This window comes from Mesoplodon densirostris, chromosome 6 (genome assembly GCF_025265405.1).
Source record: "Mesoplodon densirostris isolate mMesDen1 chromosome 6, mMesDen1 primary haplotype, whole genome shotgun sequence".
NCBI classification, from domain to species: Eukaryota; Metazoa; Chordata; class Mammalia; order Artiodactyla; family Ziphiidae; genus Mesoplodon; species Mesoplodon densirostris.
In genome coordinates, this window is record NC_082666.1 from 45,721,090 (window position 1) to 45,741,368 (window position 20,279).

At 45.6% G+C, this 20,279-nt stretch overlaps 1 protein-coding gene across 3 annotated transcripts in view; it reads left to right on the forward strand.

The window, feature by feature from the left end:
* KIF24 (kinesin family member 24) overlaps positions 1-20,263 on the forward strand; it is a 59,830-nt gene extending 39,567 nt beyond the window's left edge. For 2 of the 3 annotated variants that reach the window (XM_060101791.1, XM_060101794.1), the window contains 7 exons: positions 265-386; positions 1,213-1,318; positions 7,469-7,540; positions 9,259-9,368; positions 14,016-16,223; positions 17,617-17,710; positions 18,236-20,263. In XM_060101791.1, coding sequence (XP_059957774.1) covers positions 265-386; positions 1,213-1,318; positions 7,469-7,540; positions 9,259-9,368; positions 14,016-16,223; positions 17,617-17,710; positions 18,236-18,376 — 2,853 coding nt within the window. In that variant the 3' untranslated portion in view covers positions 18,377-20,263. The other variant, XM_060101792.1, reaches the window with a different exon arrangement.
* The last annotated feature ends 16 nt before the right edge of the window (positions 20,264-20,279 follow it).

Consider the following 20,279-nt stretch of genomic DNA (forward strand, 5'->3'; position numbering starts at 1 on the left):
AAAGAGGATATGAGATCAAGAAGTAAATTAGCTCTTGAGCTATTGAATGTTCTCCCCCAAGATTAGTATTCCACATTGTTTTCATTGCTCTTGGGTACTTATTCTGTATGATTTAGAGTTTAGGCAGCTTTCCTCATAGAGGGAAGGGACTGCAGTCTACTAACAAAGCTATATGTCTGGTCTCTACTGCTCTCAGCCAACTCTTAGGAGCCAGAGGGCTTTGTTTACTCCTTGCAGAAGTCACCCTGTGGATTTTATTTTCAGGTGATCTTGAAGGGCAGCAAGGAGCGCAGCACTGGGGCCACTGGAGTTAATGCAGACTCCTCCCGCTCTCATGCTATCATCCAAATTCAGATCAAAGATTCAGCCAAGAGGACATTTGGCAGGTGAGCGGGAAATACACAGGGAATCGCATTGTGTGCCTTTCCCTAATGTGACTTTGAAATATGTGTTGTCAACAACAGGACATCCTGCCACTGTGGAGTTCTTTATTTCAGGGATACACAGTAGAGTTATTAACTCTGAAATAAATCATTGTACTAAAGTGCCATCAGTTGATTAACCATGAAGTAATGACCTATTGTTGGTCAACCCTAAGTTATTAAAAGGGACATTGATTGCTTCTAACGTGAAAAACAGTATCAGCAGAGGAGTAGTAGGAAATGCATCTCAGAGAGCTTACAGGCAAAAAAAAGAAAAAAGAAAGAAAGAAAATTAATCCATCCTTCCTGAAAGAAGCCATAAGACAACTGGGTACATTCATTGCCTCTCTGGTGCTATCTTAGCAAACTCTGCCACAATGATGGATGAACCTATCTCACCTCTGAGTAATGAGTCTTCTTTTTTTTTTTTTTTTTTGCAGGGAGAGGGGGTTTGCTGGAAAGCAGCCCATGGAAGTTTCTATTTAATTATCTAAGTGGTCACCTAAGTGATTTGCATTGTGGTCATTTAGCCTTATGGGAAGAATGTTTAATTAATTTCAGTCATACTTTCTCACAAATGATTAAAACCAACAGAAGGGTCTAAGTGAACAGTGCCAGCAGTAACTGACAGATTAGAATCTTGCAATACTTTTGGGAAGCTGACAGTAATATCTTTTACTTTCCTGAGGATGGGTCAGTGTTGATTTCTTCCTGGGGTCACAAAATGCTGGCTGATGTAAAAATAAACCAAAGCCCCAAATAAGTCATCCCTGCTGTGTCTTTTCTCTAGGATCTCTTTTATTGACTTGGCTGGCAGTGAAAGAGCAGCAGATGCCAGAGACTCAGATAGACAGACAAAGATGGAAGGTGCAGAAATAAACCAGAGTCTTCTGGCTGTAAGTTGTTCAAAACCTTTAATCTAAAAATCATTCTTGAGAGATTTTGCCCCTCTTTACATGAAGCCAAAGTAGGTGAGGGTGGGGTGGAATAAGGCAGTGGAATTCCAAGGTTGGAGACAGAGACGAAGGGTGCCCAGTCAGATTCTCGGCAGTTCTCGACAACTCTTCCTTCTCTCCCTGCCTTCTCTTCCTCTGGTCAATCCCTGACAATTAGGAACAGAGAAGTATTTCTGCAGTTGCTTGAATGGTTAACTTAGGTACACTTTCTCCCTCTCATCAAGTCTTAAAATTATTTTTTCAAACATATAATAGTAGAATAAATAGTATAATGGTCTCCCAAATACTTGTCCCCCAGCTTCAACATGCGAAAAGTCTAACCAACCCTTTCCTTCCCCTGGTTGAATTATTTTAAAACAAATCCTGTCATCATGTCATTTCTTCCACAAATATTTAATGATGTATTTCAGATATAAGGACTCTTATTTTTTAATATAACATAATACCATGCATACCTAAAGAAATAATTATTTAATGATACCTGTTATCCAGTAAGTGTTATAATTTTACCAGTTGCCCCATAAATGTCATTTTACAGTTGATTTATTCAAATCAAAATACAAACAAGATCCTCGGATTGCTTTTGGTTGATATTCCTCTTTCATGCCATATCAGTTCTTCCCCTCTCTCTCTCTCTTTTTAATCTTAATGTATTTGTTGAAGAAAACTCAGTCACTTGACTTATGAGATTTCCCACATTCTGGATTAGGCTAACTGCATCCCATGTTGATGTTTAACATGGTACTCTATCCTCTATTTTCTATAAAGTGGTTAAGATTTATATTTGTGCTGTCCAAGATGGGAGCCACTAAGCCACATGTGGCTATTGGGTACTTGAAATGTGGCTAGTCTGAATTGAGATGTACTCTAAGTGTAAATTACACATTGAAGCATGTAAGATATCATTAATGTTTTTTCATACTGATTACATGCCAAAATATTATTGGATGTGTCAGATTAACTAAAATATATAATTAAGATTATACATTTAATATAATATACAATTAAGATTATATGTTTAATATAATATATAATTTCATCTGGTTTTATTTCTTTTTATTTTTTTCCTCTCTTTTTTTTTATTGGGGTATAGTTGTCTTACAATGTTGTGTTAGTTGCTACTGTACAGCGAAATTAAGTAGAGTTCCCTGTGCTATACAGCAGGTTCTTATTAGTTCTCTATTTTATACATACTAGTTTTATTTCTTTTTAATATGGTTATATTTCTTTTTAATATGGCTATTATAATAAAATTACATATATGGTTTGTATTTGTGGCTCACATATTTTGATTGGGAAAATGCTGATCTAGAGGCTTGATCAGATTTAAGTTCTGTTTTTTTGGCAAGAATAATTCATGAGTAGTTCTTAGACTTTCTAAAGGAACACATCAGGTCGTCCAGAATGTCTGATAATCTCTTTTTGTGATTTTGAAGTGTTATCAGTCTAATTCCTCCATTACTATGTTTTCCGTCAACCTTTTTCACCTTATGGTTTTAGCAGCTGTCAATGAGCATTATTACCTTTATCCATTGCTTCATTAGGGATTCCAAAATGGTGATATTCTAATTCTAGTATTCCTTCTGTATTTATTAACTGGAAAGAACTTTCCCCCAACTATCTGATTATCCTGAAATATAATTCATACAATGGAGGCAAGATAAATGCTTGATTTTTTGCCTCACTCACCAGTTTTCAGAATGAGTTGATGTCCTGGTAACCTAAACATGACCATGAGTTTGTTGTTGTTGTTATTTTTTTGTTTGTTTTCATATTTTTATAAACATTGTCATCTTTTTTTTTCTTCTTCTTCTTCTTAAATTACACATTTTTGGCCAGTGGGAGTCTTTTCAAATATGTTCCTACTAGTCCCTGGCTTTCTGGTATGACAAGATGTTGTAGGCTCATCTTGTACATTTCTTTCCCCAGGCCTTGAATCAGCCATTTCTTCAACAAGCCTTGGTTTTAGAGGGAAATGGTATTTAGAGTCCATTTAGAGTGCTAGTGGTACTTACTACCACTGTTAGTCCTCGCTTCTAGGCCTTTTTGGTGGACAGAGCTTGGAAATAGGTTTTTTCTTTTTTTCTTTTGGCTGCATTGGGTTTTTGTTGCTGCGCGCGGCTTTCTCTAGTTGCGTCGAGCGGGGGCTACTACTCTTCGTTGCGCAGCTGGGCCTCTAGGCACGTGGGCTTCAGTACTTGTGGCTCGTGGGCTCCAGAGTGCAGGCTCAGCAACCGTGGTGCACGGGGTCAGCCGCTCCCTGGCATGTGGGATCCTCCCGGACCAGGGCTCGAACCCGTGTCCCCTGCATTGGCAGGCGGATTCCTAACCACTGTGCCACCAGGGAAGCCCTATATATTTTTTTTTAAGGTAAAAGTATATCAGGGACTCGTACTAATAAATTAATTCAAAATTAAGACTGCAGGATTTTTGCTTAACTTTTTAAAATTTATATTTCTCTCCCTTTTCTCTTATGCTAAAATTCTTAGTTCCTAACAACATTAATATAATTTATTTGCTCTACTTCAGTATATATGTATACCCAAATCATGTTACTATTACTCATAATATGATTACTGAATCCAGATTAAGATTTCTTTGCAGTTTCCTTTTTACCCTTAAATTGTATCCCACTAGGGATGTAGAGTCATAATACTGTGTTGCAAAGTCACTTGAAATAATTCTTCTCTGTGTGTTTAAGCTTACAAATTTTGTATTGAGTTAAAGTTATAAAATAAGCCACATTCAGAAAAGTCTAGTGTTCAACCCTGTCCTCTCCATCCTGTTACCTCCCTCCCCTTAGATAATGATTTTCTACCAATATATATGTTTGTATTCACCCCTTTCTCAGGAGGAAAAAAAAAAAGGTAGCATACTGTAAGCACTTTACTTTTTTCACTTAACAGTATCCTGGAGCTCACTCCATGGCTGTGTACAGAGACCCTCATTCCTTCTTATAGATGCATAGTCCTGTCTTGTGCCCCTCCACAGTATTTAAGTCCTTTTGATCAGAACTGAAATCTCCAGCTAGACACATTATTTCCAGGCCTCATGAGGGATAAATTGGGAGGCTGAGAGAAGTGAGAGAATCAGCATCTTTGTATTACTGTTTAAAATTTTTGAATAATTTTAGATTTTAAAAAAGTTACAGAAATAAACATGTAGCATTCCTTCACCCAGCCTTCCTAATGTTAACATCTTACATAACTATAGTCATCTAAATCAGGAAATGAACATTGATATAATACTATTAACTATCTACAGACCTTGTTTGAATTTCATCAATAGTCCCACTAATGTTCTTTTTCGGGTCCAGGATAACATTTAGTTATCATGGGTCTGTAGTCTCCTCAGTTTTTGTCAATTTTGACCTTAACACCTTTGAAGAATGCTGGCCAGTTATTTTGCAGAATGTCTCTGAATTTGGGTTTGTGTAATGTTTTCTCATTATTAGATTGAGATAATGAATTTTTAGCAAGAATACCACAGAAGTTGTACGCTTCTCAGTGTATCGTACCAGTCAATATGTCTTATTACTGGTGATGTTAAACTTGATCACTGAGTTAAGGTGGTTTGTGCTAGGTTACTCCACTGTAAAGTTATGATTATTCCCTTTGTAATAAGTATCTTATGGAGAGATACTTTGAAACTATGCAAATATCCTGTTTACATCATGCTTTTGCTGCCTAATTTTAGTATCCATTGATGATTCTTACCTGCAACAATTATTACTGTGGTGTTTACCTGATGGGATTTTCTATGTTCGTCATTCTACATTAATTAGTTAGAATGCTACTGTAAAAAAAGAGCTGTTTTTTCTCTTTAATTTATTTATTTGGTTATTTAGTTATAATAGTAAATGGATATTTCTTTTATTTGCTAAATTAGAATCCATTTCTATCATTATTTATTTTCTTGCTCAAATTATCCCAGATGGCCATTGGGAGTTCTTTCAAGTTGGTTTCTGTATCCTTTTGACATGCCCCCATCATTTTTTGAGCAGCTCCTTGTCTTTTGGCACTATAAGGTGTCACACACTCTTCCCTGCCCTAGCCCTGGAATCAACCATTTCTCCAAGGAGCCCCAGAACCAATATATTTGAGCACGTACTATATGCTAGTCAGTTTACTCTTCACAACAAAGCAGGTTCTCTTATTCCCACTTTATAGATCAGGATTCTGAAGCTCAGGTTAAGTGAATTGGCCAAGGGTCCACAGCCTCTAGCTAGAAATCTTTGATTCTCATATTTAAATTTATGGTCCAGGAATTAACCAAGAAACCTAAGAAATACCTGTGAAGTTGGAGAACCCTCTGGGGCTTGACTGTGTCTATCTCACATGGGCGATAGCATGTAAAGGGGCCTGAGAACAAGCCTTATAGAATAGGATCAAAATCTTGTGCTTTGATGGGCTTCCCTGGTGGCGCAGTGGTTGAGAGTCTGCCTGCCGATGCAGGGGACACGGGTTCGTACCCTGGTCCGGGAAGATCCCACATGCCGCGGAGCGGCTGGGCCCGTGTGCCATGGCCGCTGAGCCTGCGCGTCCGGAGCCTGTGCTCCGCAAGGGGAGAGGCCACAGCAGTGAGAGGCCCATGTACCGAAAAAAATAAAATAAAATAAAATCTTGTGCTTTGTGAGGTGCACAAAGGTGCCGCTTTTTCTTTCCTGGTTATTTCCCTTGGTTTTCCCTTAGAGTTTAGTAAAGTCTACTTTCCATTCTGATTCAAGGCTAAAGGGACCCAAAGGCTCATAGAGATTGATAGCCACACTTGGATTTGAGTACATAAGGGGCAGGTGTAACTCAGGGACCAGGTTTGGGTACCTGCTCGTCCCTTCTAGAGAATATTCCCAGTGCTAAAGTTTGGGGATATTGGACTGATTTGTGATAAAAGAGGAAATTCCCTTATACCTTCTTATAACCTGGCAGCTTCTTAGATAGAGAGGGGTTAGTTGTGGGCATCTGTAGCTGCTGCCAAGAACAGCCACAGCAGACTCTCAAAGCTAATTACCTGTTCTTGGTGAACTCCCAGAACTGGCACTGCCAAGGGATTCCTTCCATTCTTTTCTCTCCCTTTCTTCTCATTTACTGCCACTTAGCGGAGATGCAGGACTCAGAAATAGAAGATCTCTCCTCCCTGATCCTGTCCCCCCAACCCCTGCTCTTTCTGATGGGCATGTCGCCCCTAGAGATCTACATATGCAGGTTTCTGCTGGCACTAGTGATGTCCAATGAGCACTTCTTTGAGGGGCTCTGCCCAGGAGCAAGTGACATGCCCTTGCCTTTGGGCCACAGCCCCCCATTTATTTATTTATTTATTTATTTATTTATTAAATACTGACTTTTTTTTTTTCTTTCTTTTTTTTGGTGGTATGCGGGCCTCTCACCGCTGTGGTCTCTCTCACTGTGGAGCACAGGCTCTGGACGCGCAGGCCCAGCGGCCATGGCTCACAGGTCCAGCCGCTCCGCGGCATGTGGGATCTTCCCGGATCGGGGCACGAACCCGTGTCCCCTGCATCAGCAGGCGGACTCTCAACCACTGCGCCACCAGGGAAGCCCCCCCCCACCTTTTTTTTAAATGAGGAGGTAGACCTAGATGATTTCTCAGTTCCTTCCCAGCTCTGACTCTAGAATTTCTCCTGTCCCATCCAGACAACTTGAATCTGCACTTGAGTCCATACCTATAGGTGTGCATGTGTGAGCAGGGAGGCAGGGGAGTAGTATAGTATTTTTCTATTTAAGTGCATCTTGTAGTTGGGAAGAGTGTGACAAGAGGAGCGAAAGGGAGCTGGCAAGCCAGAACTGCCACCACATAAGCTGGACTCTGGGACCTGTGGGAATGTCCCTGGGTTTGTCTGTTCTACGCTATCAGGGCTAATTCTAGGATCACAGCCTTTAAATTGGGGGACCCTTAACTAGGCACAGCTAGCACAGGATGATGTTTCCCAGTCTAGCTTGATTTTTCTCGTTCTACCACAGCATTTTGACTTCCTTTGGGGAATTGCATGACTGTGATTTACTTAAGAAAAACATGATCTGTTATTCTCACTTTGCATGTGATATTTGATGTGCTTCTTATTCTGCCACTTTGCAGCTGAAGGAATGTATCCGTGCACTGGATCAGGAACACACTCACACTCCCTTCAGGCAAAGCAAATTAACTCAGGTAAAGTTATATATGAGCTTTGAGTTCTGGTTCACTCATGTGTTCCTTCTTCCACTCATTTATTCCTTCAGCAGAGCGTCCACAGCCAGCAAGGCGTGATGCTCCCTGGAGTGAGGGAGGGGGGAGGGGGAGGGGGGCAGAGAGAGGAGGGGGAGGAGTCATGTTCCCTACAGGAGCTCTCAGTCTTGGAGAAGAAAGGGGCATCCTCAGGCAGAGATACCTGCAGTACAAAGCAGCCAGGCTCCCTGTGGGGCGCCAGTGGTCACCATCCAACAGCTTTCTGCTTATTTCTAATGTAAAGAAACCTTGTTGATTTAGTGGAGTCTCTGAGCCTTTGAAGGGGATGGTAGCGCAGCTGTACTTGGTACTTTCTTAGTTGTAAGACTTACACCAGTGTTTCAAGACGACAAATAATAGCTGCACTTAAAAGGAATGAGATAGATTTTTGACATGTCCTGACAGGAAAGATGACCAAGATCTATAGTTCAAAGATATGAAATGAGAAGAAAAAACTACACAGAAATCATGCATATGTTAGCTGATTATTTTGAGTGGTAGAACCATAGGTAATTCTTTTCTTCCATTTTTCTGTCACGAAAGTGTGCTTCTTTATTAATGGGAGACGCCAATAAGTGCGCATCTGTAATAGCTGCGGAAGAGTGGCCCACGGAGGGGTCTGCCTAGGTACAAACAGCTGTGAAGACAGTTATGGGCACCCCTGGTTCCCTTCTGCACCAAATCCTGTGCACAGGAGGGACAGACTAGGTAGAAGGCAGTCTAGGTGAGGATCTTTGTATTCTGGGAGAGGTTTTCACCCTGTGCAGCTAGACCGGCAGCCCCACAGGACCTGGGGCAGAACCTATAATAACGTAGCTCCTTACTAGTCAGAATTGGGTTAGATTGTTTCTTCTCAAACATGATTTCAACCAGGGATCCAGGAAACCCTTCTTATAGGTGGTTGTCCTGATTCTGACATTGGTTTTGTTATTTTTCAAAACATGTCCTCCATCCCCAGAAATCGTGTCCTATTTAATTAAAAAAATAATTCCACACATGGATCCACTTACAGAATAATATACCTTTTTCACTCAAACATAAGTTTTAGATCTTTCCAGGTACCTAAGTACATATATACATAATTATCTTTTATGGTTGTACGCAGTTTACAATTACTTAGTTTGTTACCTGTTTATAGACTTGTAGATTTTCCAAATTTTACTATTATAATAAGGTAATGAATATCCTGTGTATACTTTTTTGGGGGGGAATCAATTGAGCAATTATTATCTCTTTAGGATAAAGTCCTGGAAGTGTGATTGCCAAACCAAGAGTGTGAACATTTTTTACCAAATTTTTACCATATTGCCAAACTGCCCTCCCAAAGGCATGTACCAATTCATGCTACGTGGTATACGGGCAGTGTAGCAGTGTACAAGAGCGCCCTTTCCCTAGACCCTCACCAGAGCAGGGTAGTATGAGTCTTAATCTTATAGGTGCAAAAATTTTAGTTTTTTATAATGGTTTGTTTGCATTTCTTTGATTAGTGGTGAAGTGAGTACCTTTTCTTTTGTTTATTGACTGTTTATGTTTCTCCTTTTGTGAATTACCTTTTTATAGAAGGGGGTGAGGGTGACTGTGGCCCAGTGTCCTGCACACAGTAAGTAGTCAGTAGGCCCTTGGTTAGTTGACTTCATTGACCTGCCTTCTGTTTCAAACAGGTTCTGAAGGACTCTTTCATTGGCAGTGCCAAAACCTGCATGATCGCCAACATCTCGCCAAGCCATGTGGCCACCGAACACACTCTGAATACCTTGCGCTATGCTGACCGGTGAGTCCCCCTCAGGTGGCAGGTCATGTGTGTATGTGTGTGTGATACACACACAAGGATCTGACCTTGAGCTCCGCAAGCCTGTTCTTGGGGCAGTCATCCTACTGCCAGGGGAATGTGCAATTGGTCATTTGGAGAATGTGACCTAGGAGGCCCTGCCATTTTACAAGTGTGAATGTGACAAGAGGAAGGTGACACGCTCCCTTGTTTAGGAGACAACTTCATCAGTGGCTTTCCCCCACCCCCACCCCGGCCACGCTGCACGGCATGTGGGATCTTAGTTCCCCAACCAGGGATCAAACCCGCATCCCCTGCATTGGAAGCGTAGAGTCTTAACCACTGGACTGCCAGGGAATTCCCCATCAGTGGCGTTTAAGTGGCTAGCGGAAGATGAAATATTTTTCCAGAGTGGAAGGCTTAGTGAGGTTTTCTTCCTGCTAGCCTCAGCTCTAATTATTAGGGATAGAATACCTATTACTTGTCAAGGCAGAAGTACTCAGAGCTGTGTAGGTCCAGAAGAGACCAACCTTGTGTTATGGAAGGAGAAACTGAGGCCCAGAAAAGGGTGGAAACTTTAATAGGGCTCACTGGGAGTTGGTGTCAGAACTAGCACCTCTTACTGCCAGGTCAGGGCTCTAGTGACTTTGGTATCTGCCAGGGTCCCTCCCATCTCTTACCCTGGGGTCAAGTGTCTCCTGCACGTGTGAAAATGCTCTCATTACCATTCTTTCCTCTGGCTGCTTTGCTGCTGGTCCTGTCTTACAACACCTCCTCTTCAGTCTCCCAAGAATCCATCTCCAAAGTTAACAAACTATTTGAGGGGAACCTGTTTTTTTTTTTTTTTAATTACTGTTGAAGAATCTTTAGTATCCATGGCATTTTATGAAACTCATTGGGAAGGAAAGATAAGCTACCATCTAAGTTCCGTGAGAACAGGAACCTTATCTTTTTCTCCACTGTATCTCTCCTGCCCAGACAGTACTTGGTACCTAGTAGATGTGTAATAAATATTTGTGAATGAAAGGAGGAGCTCCTCCTGGGCTTGGGGGCTTGTGTGAGGTTCTCTGTGTACCTTATCTCATTTAAATAGGAGAGATCATTTACAAAGTGGCTACCAGAGTGGACTCTGGAGTTAGACTATCTGGGCCAATACCCTGCCTCTGCCACTAGCTAGCTGAATGGTCTTGGACAAATTGGCAACTTCTCTGGGCCCCAATTTCCTTAATGTGAACAGGGATAATGATAGCACCTATCTCATATAACAGTTATGTGGAATCACTGATGCGATATGTTTGAAGGGCACCACACCTGGCAAATAGTGAGCACTCATTATATGTTAACTTTAACAATAGGAATATTACAGGCATACTGTAGAGATATTGCAGGTTTGGTTCCAGACCACCACGACAGATCAAAGATCACAGTAAAGTGATTTTTTAAAAAATATATACATACCTTAATTTAAAAATAATGCTGTTGGAAAAATGGCACCAATAGACTTGCTCTATGCAGGGTTGCTACCAACCTTCAATTTGTTAAAAAAAATGCACTATCCACAAAGCAAAGCACAATAAAATGAAGTATGCCTATAATATGTCCCCCAAATAAGTTTCCTCGAGGAGGTTTTCTTTTCTTTTTTTTTTTTTTTTTTTGTGGTACGTGGGCCTCTCACTGCTGTGGCCTCTCCCGTTGCGGAGCACAGGCTCCGGACGCGCAGGCCCAGCGACCATGGCTCACAGGCCCAGCCGCTCCGCGGCATGTGGGATCGTCCTGGACCGGAGCACAAACCTGCGTCCCCTGCATCGGCAGGCGGACTCTCAACCACTGCGCCACCAGGGAAGCCCATAGAGGAGGTTTTCTTGTTGCATGGTTTCCTAATGCCAGCACCCTAGCACTACTAGAAGACAATGAAGACTGAGATCAGGTAGAAGACATGGGATGATCCAAAATTGTTCCCCAAAACCAGTATGGCTTCAAGTACTTTCCCCCCACGTATCCATTACCCAGCTTCAACAATTATTAACCCTGAGTCAATCTTGTTTCATAACCCCATTCACTCCCCAAATCACAGACATATCAAGTACTTGAAGTAAGAACATCATTAAGGAACAGAGAACAAGACTTTCCTCGCAGCGCCTCAGTAAAGGAGGATGAAAGTAACCCTTTCTCAGAGGGGATGTATTGAGTACGATTGAGAAATTATTTGAAATAATTTTGGTTAAAAAACAGAATAAGTATAATAGAAATAATCTCTTCCATTTAAAGCAGTCTGACAAATTATTGAAAATAAATATGAAAGTTATTTATTTTATGTGTTTAAATTAATTGTTGGTAACAATCCATACACACACAGGATGAGGATGATTTTATTGCTTATTTAAAATTTTCCCCTGATTTAAAATTTTCATCTCTGCACATACTAGAAGAATGTTGCTAAATAGTCCAAAAATAAAGTTCCAGCTGGACCCCTAACAGGTGTATCAGAAGAGAACTCAGTAACAGGAGTGATTTTGGTAAGAGGTAGAGTACAGGGCTTCCCTGGTGGTACAGTGGTTGAGAGTCTGTCTGCCGATGCAGGGGACACGGGTTTGTGCCCCGGTCCGGGAAGATCCCACATGCCGCGGGGCGGCTGGGCCCGTGAGCCATGGCCGCTGAGCCTGCGCGTCCAGAGCCTGTGCTCCGCAACGGGAGAGGCCACAGCAGTGAGAGGCCCACGTACCGCAAAAAAAAAAAAAAAAAAAAAAAAAAAAGGTAGAGTACACTGGAAGCCTTTAGCATCAATGACCAAATTACCTGTAAGATTTCTTCCGGCACCCTCAGGTTTCTAGAATTATTTACTATGACTGCTAGGAGGAAATTTTGGTGTTTCTCTTTTTTTTTTTTTTTTTTGTGGTACGTGGACCTCTCACTGTTGTGACCTCTCCTGTTGCGGAGCACAGGCTCCGGACGCGCAGGCTCAGCGGCCATGGCTCACGGGCCCAGCCGCTCCGCGGCACATGGGATCCTCCCAGACCGGGGCACGAACCCGCGCCCCTTGCATCAGCAGGCGGACTCCCAACCACTGCGCCACCAGGGAAGCCTGGTGTTTCTCTTTTAACAAAACTAATAGCTCAGATTTTTATAACAGGAAGTAATTTGGAACCATCTAGACTTGCTGTGGGACCTCTCAACCCATTCCGTGGATGTATGCCCTACTGCAATACCTCAGCAAAGGCCCAAGGACACAATTCATGTGTCTTTAGTCACATCCTATGTCTCTTTGCTTACTGTGTTATCTGCTTGCCTTGCCTCTCAGACCTAAAAGGAAGATTTAAGTCAAATCTCAGTGTCAGGTTTACTATCTTGGTTTTCAGTAATGGCCAGAGGAGTCATTTGGCTACTGTTGAGTGGATTAAAATCAAAACAATGGAAAAGACATTTTCTGGGAGCTCCCAGACAGAAGTACTGCTCCCACCTAGGGGATTTCCACAGAGAATCTACGAACAAACCACTGGAGAGTCACATTTTACTTGATGTCTCCTTGTAAATCCAAATTCTTACACTGTTTGTATTTTGTTTTAGGTATCACAGAGAGAGAGAGACTCTGATCTTGGCAACTGAATCCTAGCAGAGACTTAATTCTGGATTTTTCCATGCTCTCTAAAATTCCCTTGTAAAATAGAGCATGGTTCTCCATTTCTCTATCTAGGGTGCGATTTTGCCTCCTAGGGGACATTTGGCAATGTCTGGAGACAATTTTGATTGTTGTGACTGGGGAGAAATGCTGCTGGGATCTCAGGTAGAAGCCAAGGAGGTTGCTAAACACTCCACAGGACAGCTCCCCACAACACAGAATTTATCTGACCCCAAACACCACTAGTGCTAAGGTTGAGAAACCCTGTGAATAGACAGGTCATTTTTCCCTTAATGGAATTAACACAAGCCTGCTTATTTCCAGAGGGCTTTTGCTTCTTGAAGTGCCCAGCAGGTTCGAGGGAACTCATTTTCTCAGAGAAGCCTGAAAGGAGGTGGTTGCAGGGAAAAGAAGACTCTGATTATGGAAGAGTGGGTAAGGGGTAGACACTAGGCTCCTGAGTTGGCCGATCTTCAGGAAGCGTGGCATGGGCCCTGCATGGGCACAGTTCTGAGACTAGCTCCTCTGGCCTGGCCCTCACATGGGACTGTGGTAGTTCCAAAACTCTCCTGATCATGGAATACTGGATGCACACTACTGTCCTGAGAGAAGACACTGGTCTTCTTTGTTCAGGTAAAGAGAGGTATTTCATGCTGAAATAGAATCTCCCCATTTCCTCCAATTCTCTCCCAGATAAAAAAGTAATTCCCAGGGGCTTCCCTGGTGGCGCAGTGGTTGAGTCCGCCTGCCGATGCAGGGAACACGGGTTCGTGCCCCGGTCTGGGAAGATCCCACATGCCGCGGAGTGGCTGGGCCCATGAGCCATGGCCACTGAGCCTGCGCGTCCGAAGCCTGTGCTCCGCAATGGGAGAGGCCACACAGTGAGAGGCCCGCGTACCGCAAAAAAAAAAAAAAAAAAGTAATTCCCAGTCCTTGTAATAGTTTTCTTTGGTTTTTGTTTTCCCTGAAAGCTATAGGAAAGAAGGTACAGAACATGCAAGAATGCACATTTAACATAAAATGGTCGTTTACAGGGTCAAAGAACTAAAGAAAGGCATTAAATGTTGCACTTCAGCTAGCAGTCGAAATCGAACATCTGGAAACTCTTCTCCGAAACGAATTCAGAGCTCTCCTGTGGCCCTGCCAGGGGACAAGTGTTCTCCGAAAAAAGTCAAGTTGGGGCTCCAACAGTCGCTCACAGTGGCACCTGGCTCCACGAGAACGAAGGCCCATCCTCTGGCCAGTCACCCAGCCAATATCCCTTTTGCTTCTGTACCTAAGGCTCCTGGTAAAAGGGGTGGCTCTAGAGGGAGTCCTCCCCAAGAGTGGGTCATTCAAACTAGCTCTGTCAAAGGAACCATGCGGCCTGGACATTTAGCCAAAAAAAGGGCAGAAGAATCAGCTGCATCATGCTCTGAGAAAAATCCAATCGGCAACAAAACTGCCCTCCGGTGGGGAAGCAGGGCCCCTGGCCCAGGAGAAGCAGCAGTCCGTGGTAAGCTGCCCTCCCGGTGCAAGAAAGTGCAGACTGTGCAGCCAGTGCAAAAGCAGTTTGTGTCACGAGTTGAGCTCTCCTTTGGCAACGTCCACCACTTAGTAGAGTACAGTCAGGGCAGCAAGGGGGGCACACCTACCAGGCCTGCCTCTGAAGCTTGGACAGACATCCCTCCACATCAGAAGGAGAGGGAGGAACATTTGCGCTTTTATCACCAGCAGTTCCAGCAGCCACCTCTCCTCCAACAGAAGTTAAAGTACCAACCACTGGAAAGGTTTTTATGCCAGTCCCGGCCTCCAGAGGGGCAGCTCCAGAATGACACCCCTCCTCCCTTCCACTCTTGTTGTGAGAGCCATGATGGCGCCCAAGCTGAGGACCTTGATGACAGTGATTTCAGTGAAGATTCTTTTTCACATGTCTCCTGTCAGAGGACCACAAAGCAGGGAAACACTCTGGAGAATAGCGAAGGCTCGTTCTTCCTTCATCAGAGGGAGCAAGGTCCTGAGGAGCAGGTAGCCGAAAGGCGGCAGAGTCTGTTTTTTAGCCCCAGGACAGAAGGTGACGAGAAGGGTCTAACTGGAAGCTGGATGTACTCCAGGGACGCTGCAAGCCACAGGATAGCACTTGATCACGGCCACAGCCCAAGTCAGGTGCCCTTGGACTGGAGCAGAGAGGAGGACTCCACCTCCTCAGGGCCTCCTCCCGGAGAAAACCTGGCAGAGAAGCCTTACTGCTCACAGGTAGACTTTGTGTATAACCAGAAAAGGGGGGTCAGCCCAGCCTTTGACCTCAGACAGGATGCCTTCAAAAATGAGGTTCCTCGGCAAGCTGAGGGCAGCTCCCCATCCCTGGAGGAAGATGGTTGCGCTTTCTCACTATCCCACATCACAGTTCCTGGATCCCCAGACCAAAGAGACACAGTGAGCACACCTCTGAGAGAAGTCGGTGAAGATCGCCCAACTGTGGTGACCATAGCAATGAAAAACGGTAACCCTTTCCAAGGAGAAGACTCTAGAGGGGAACTAGGCACATGCTCTGAGCATGCTTCTGGACTGATGGCTCCCCTCACCGTGTCTCTCCTGGAGAGCCCAGACGATGAGGGCTCTCCTCCCTTGGAGCAGTCGGCCCAGGATGGAACTGCACACAGTCTAGTGGCAGCAGACACAGGGGGGCCAGCTGTGGGCCACACAGTGTCACCTGGTGATCAAGAGGCAGACCTGCCAATGTCTTCAGCAACTGAGCACCTGTGGCTCTCATCATCTCCCCCCGACAGCAAGCCTGGGGGTGATCTTCCAGCTCTGTCCCTGTCACCCATCCATCAGCACCCACCTGACAAGCTGCCCAACAGGGAGGCTGACCTGGGGGAGGAGCCCTGTCAGAGCAGAGAGACTGCACTCTTCTCCCAGGGGCACTACGATGGCGATGCTGAGACAGAGCTGGGCTGCTCCCAGGGTTTCCCAGAAAAACCCTTCCTCACCACACATACCGGGGGACCCCACTGTGGGCCTACACTCACCCCCCAAACAGGAAGTAGTGATGTGGCTGACCAGCCCTGGGCCCAGGAGAGAAAGCACCTGGCAGGGCTTGGCTGGCAGGAGCTGGATTTGTCCACAGACCCCATCAAGCTGTCTTGCTACAATGAGGACATCGCGTGGCTCAAACGCAGGCCAATCCCAAGGTACTTAGCAAGGCTAGGCTCTCCCAAGACTGCCAGGACACTCCGTCAGCCCATCCTGGAGCACGCACAGTAAGTTGGACTTTCCTACCTAGACTTGAGCCCCTTTGGCACCCCTACTCCCACTACAGCTGAATGTTGTGTCTGTTCTGGGAATGGCTGTGGTTGGCTCAGAGAAAGGCTTTTTGTCCACCTTTTCAAGGGAGCCTGCCTAGATGCATCTGACATGAACAGCAGGAATAAAATGTATTGGAGCAGGCCTGCCAGGTAGGGTAGGTGGGACGTGAGTGAAAGAAGCTTGGGAAAGCTGAGATGTGAGTGAAAGAAGGGAGGATCTGACCCTATAAGCAAGCCTAAGACCTATGGTGAGATCAGAATCCTCTTCATTCTGTTGGGTCTGTGTTCCTGGAAGTGCTCCCCAGGGACAGAGCAGCAGCAGCAGCCTTGTGACCCCAGAGCCAAGGCAGGCTGGTCACCTTCCAAGATGGTGAAGGTAAAAAACAGGGGCTGGTGATTTGTGCTGCTTTCCCCGAAGGAGGCTGTGGATGGTACAGCAGAATGAGAGAGCCTTTGAGAATATGAGAGAAAGGAGGGGAAGAGGTCTAGCAGCGTCAGAGGCCCAGGAGCAGGAAGGCAGGGCAGGCCTGTGGGAACAGATGCTTCCTCTGTGAGGCTGCGGCCCTCTGCTAGGGCTCCTGATACCTGGGCAGACCGTCTGCCAGCTGCTCGCTGGGGCTCAGGCCTGGGCCTTGGGCAAAGAGAAGGGCGTGTAGGGATGTGCAGCGGTGGAGCCCACCTCTACAAGGTGGACAGTCTTGCTGTTTCCGTGGTCTCTATCCATCAGTGGGGTCTGACAACAGTTGGGTCTAATAACCCTGTAGATGTTTCTAAATTTGGGGATCAGAGGATGGGGGGGTGGTCAGTGGTAGCCTAGAGGTTGGAGATCACAAGCTAGGGAAGACAACATGCTAAGCCCAGAGGTTTTATCAGCTGGATTCTTCTGACAGAAGGCAGATCCTCCAGCTTCTAGCTCAAACCCCCTTGCTTTTTGGTCCCTGAACTCTCCAAAGAAAGTAGAAATCACAGCAGGCTAGGTGGCTGGCTCTACCTTGTGCCAAGTGTGCCAGCTGCAGTGGCACAGCCTTGAGCTTTCTTGCAGGGAAGATGTGGGCAGCTCCTGCGGAGGAGAAGCAGCATCCAGCCCTGTGCCTCAGTGTACCTGGAGGCAGGGGGCAGCTCCAGAAGCCCATCTCTTCCCAGACTCTCATTTGTAGCCCCCTAGCCCCTTGACAAGGCCTGAAAAGAATGGGTGAGGGGCAGGAGGTGCTGGGGAGCTGGTTCTGGTCACAGCCTCGGCCTCTTTGGGCAGAAGCAGCTCCTGGCCTGGAAATGAGGCTCACTTCCAGAAAGCTGCCCAGGAGAGACGGGAGGCCCGGAGGACCACAGCATCCCCTCTGGTTCCCAGGCAGGTACTCATCCGAGCACACCAGGAACAGCTGGATGAAATGGCCAAGCTGGGCTTCAAGGAGGAGACCCTGATGAGCCAGCTGGCTCCTAATGTAAGTGGTCTTGGCCAGACTCTCAGGGGTCGTTGGGAATTAGCCTGCAGCTGGTTTGACAGACATCCTTTTTTGCTGTAGCTGTGTGTGCAGAAAGGGTCTGCTGTCACACTCTAGCCTTGTTGAGGCCTTGGACCTGCTCTTGCCACCCCTCTGAGTTGGCTTGAGGGCGTGCAAGGACAGGTGGGAGATGGTGCTACACTCCCCATTCCCAGGCCAAAATGTTTCCAGCCTCTGTTCTTTGCCATTCTGCCCTCCTAGTGGCTTGTCGGTGCCCCTCCCTGTGATGATAACAGTGACTTACTTGCCTCATGACCAGAGGTACTTCTACGAAACCACCCTTCTGCCCTGCAAAATACCTCTCTTCGTAGAGAAGTGGTCCCACCCTGTGCCATGGTGACTGTCCTGCAGATTTTCCAGCTGGAGGAAGGGCCTGGGCTCTGAAATCTTCACACAAGAGAAGGGACTAGAAAAGCTGATCTGGCAACAACAGCAAAAGCTCCACTTGTCCTGTTTCCTTTCCAGGATTTTGAAGATTTTGTGACCCAGTTAGATGAAATCATGGCTCTGAAGTCCAAGTGCATCCAGAGTCTGAGGAGCCAGCTGCAGCTATACCTGGCCCGCCACAGGCGAGCTGCGGCCCCTGAGAGGACAGCGGTGTCTTAGAACAAGATCCAGCATGTGGTGGCTGGGCTCTCAAGAGCTGGAGGGCCCTCTGCCAGGTCCCCCTACAGATATCAGAACCCACTCCCTGGTCCTGCCCATGCTGGCCTCTCCCTAGCCACACGTGGCCTTGGCTGGGTCCCAGCCCCTCTCTCAGGGCCGAGCATCTGTCCCTCAATTCTAAGCACAGGAGCATCTGTAAGGAAGGACAGATCAGCCTGAAAAACTTAATAGTCCCCTCCCTTTTCTTTGGGGCTGGAGGAGGATTTGCCTTTACTGACCAACCCCTTGTCTGTGGAAAAACAGTTAGGTCTAATAACCCTGTAGATGTTTCTAAATTTGGGGATCAGTGGATGGGGGGATGGTCAGTGGTAACAGAGGTTGTGTTGAGGTCACAAGCTAGGGAAGATAACATGCTGAGCCCAGAGGTTTTATCAGCTGGATTCTGTGCCTTTCTCCAGGACTTGGTCAAAAACTAAAACATTGGTGCTAGTGGGGTGGGGGAGGGTGAGCTCTGCCCCATCAGCCCTTGGAGATTGATTTGGGACTTTAGGTAGCTTTTGAAAATGTGAAATGAATAAACTTTGATGTCTTTAACAGCAGCAGATGTGGGACAGGCTTTATGCTTCCAGTTCCCTTCCCTCCCTGCAATCCAGTATTTAGACAGAAGAGGGAGCTCGCGTCACTGCATTATTCTTTTCCAATCTCTACCTTGTGCTGGGACCATCCACCTGCGTCATGCTCCTGGCTCCTGTCTGTGAATCCTCACCCCCACGCTCCCTCACGGAATAGTGGAAGAGCTGCAGTATCTCAGGCAAGTCTGTCCCCTAGTCTCACCCTCATCCGGGACTGCCCTGGCCATCTACTCCCCCCTCAATGGCCTGTGTTCAGGGTCTTGGCACTGAGTGCTCTGGTCAGTAGTGTGAGGCTCTAAAGCAGTTCTACACACATACACGCACACCTTCATGTGAGTTCTTTCTGTATCTTTTTAGCAGAAAGAAGCTTAAGAAATACCAAGTGGCCTCCAGGTGGCCCACTTAACCAAGGCCACCCTGGATCAAGTTGAAATTCATTTCAAAGCCCTTGGCCCTGACACCATTTTGGTATGAAACTTTGATTTCCTACAGGTAAAGGATAACTCTTACAGGTTTTAAAAGAAGGGTTTAATTAATTTTAAAGGCCAGAAGAGGGGCTTTCTGAGACAATGGCCATGCCTGATCTGACCAGCAGAGGGCAGCCTCTTTCCAGCTTGGTGCTTCCCAGCCCAAAGCTTCTGTACCTGCTCCTCACGTGATCACTAAAAAAAAATTAGAGACCCATCCAAGCCAAGAGCACTGGAGGGACTGTGGGACAGTATTAAGTATAAGGACAAGAAACTCTAGGGATAAATCTAGTGCCATCAGATACATCAGCACTACTGAGAGCTAGTAAAGCAGTCTGAATCCCAGTCCTGCCTATGGAACACATAATTATGCATGATGCTGCTCAGAGGACAAAGAGTTTGTTCCTCATTTCTGAGTGATCCCCTTCAAGGCCCAGCCTGTCTCACCGCCACAGTCGGTCTTGCAGGAAGGCATATGTCTATGTCCTTGACCCAGAAACTGGGCTGGGTCAAGTTTAAACAGACCCTTGTCTACCCCTGCCTTTACAAACCGAAAACCAGGGCAGACTGGGGGGACCAGCTCCTGGGTCCCATGGGCCTAAGAGTTGGAAGAAAGTACTGAAATGACAGAAAATGGCTAGCTCCTGTTCCATCCCCAGCAAATCCCTTTACCACTCACTCACCTCCACCCTGCAGTAATACAGTCCTTGGCAATAAAGACGTTATCACAGCAGGATATACCTTTTAGATTTTTATTATTAGTAGTTCTCTCTGAAGAATCAAAATAGTTAGCAAATTACTTTA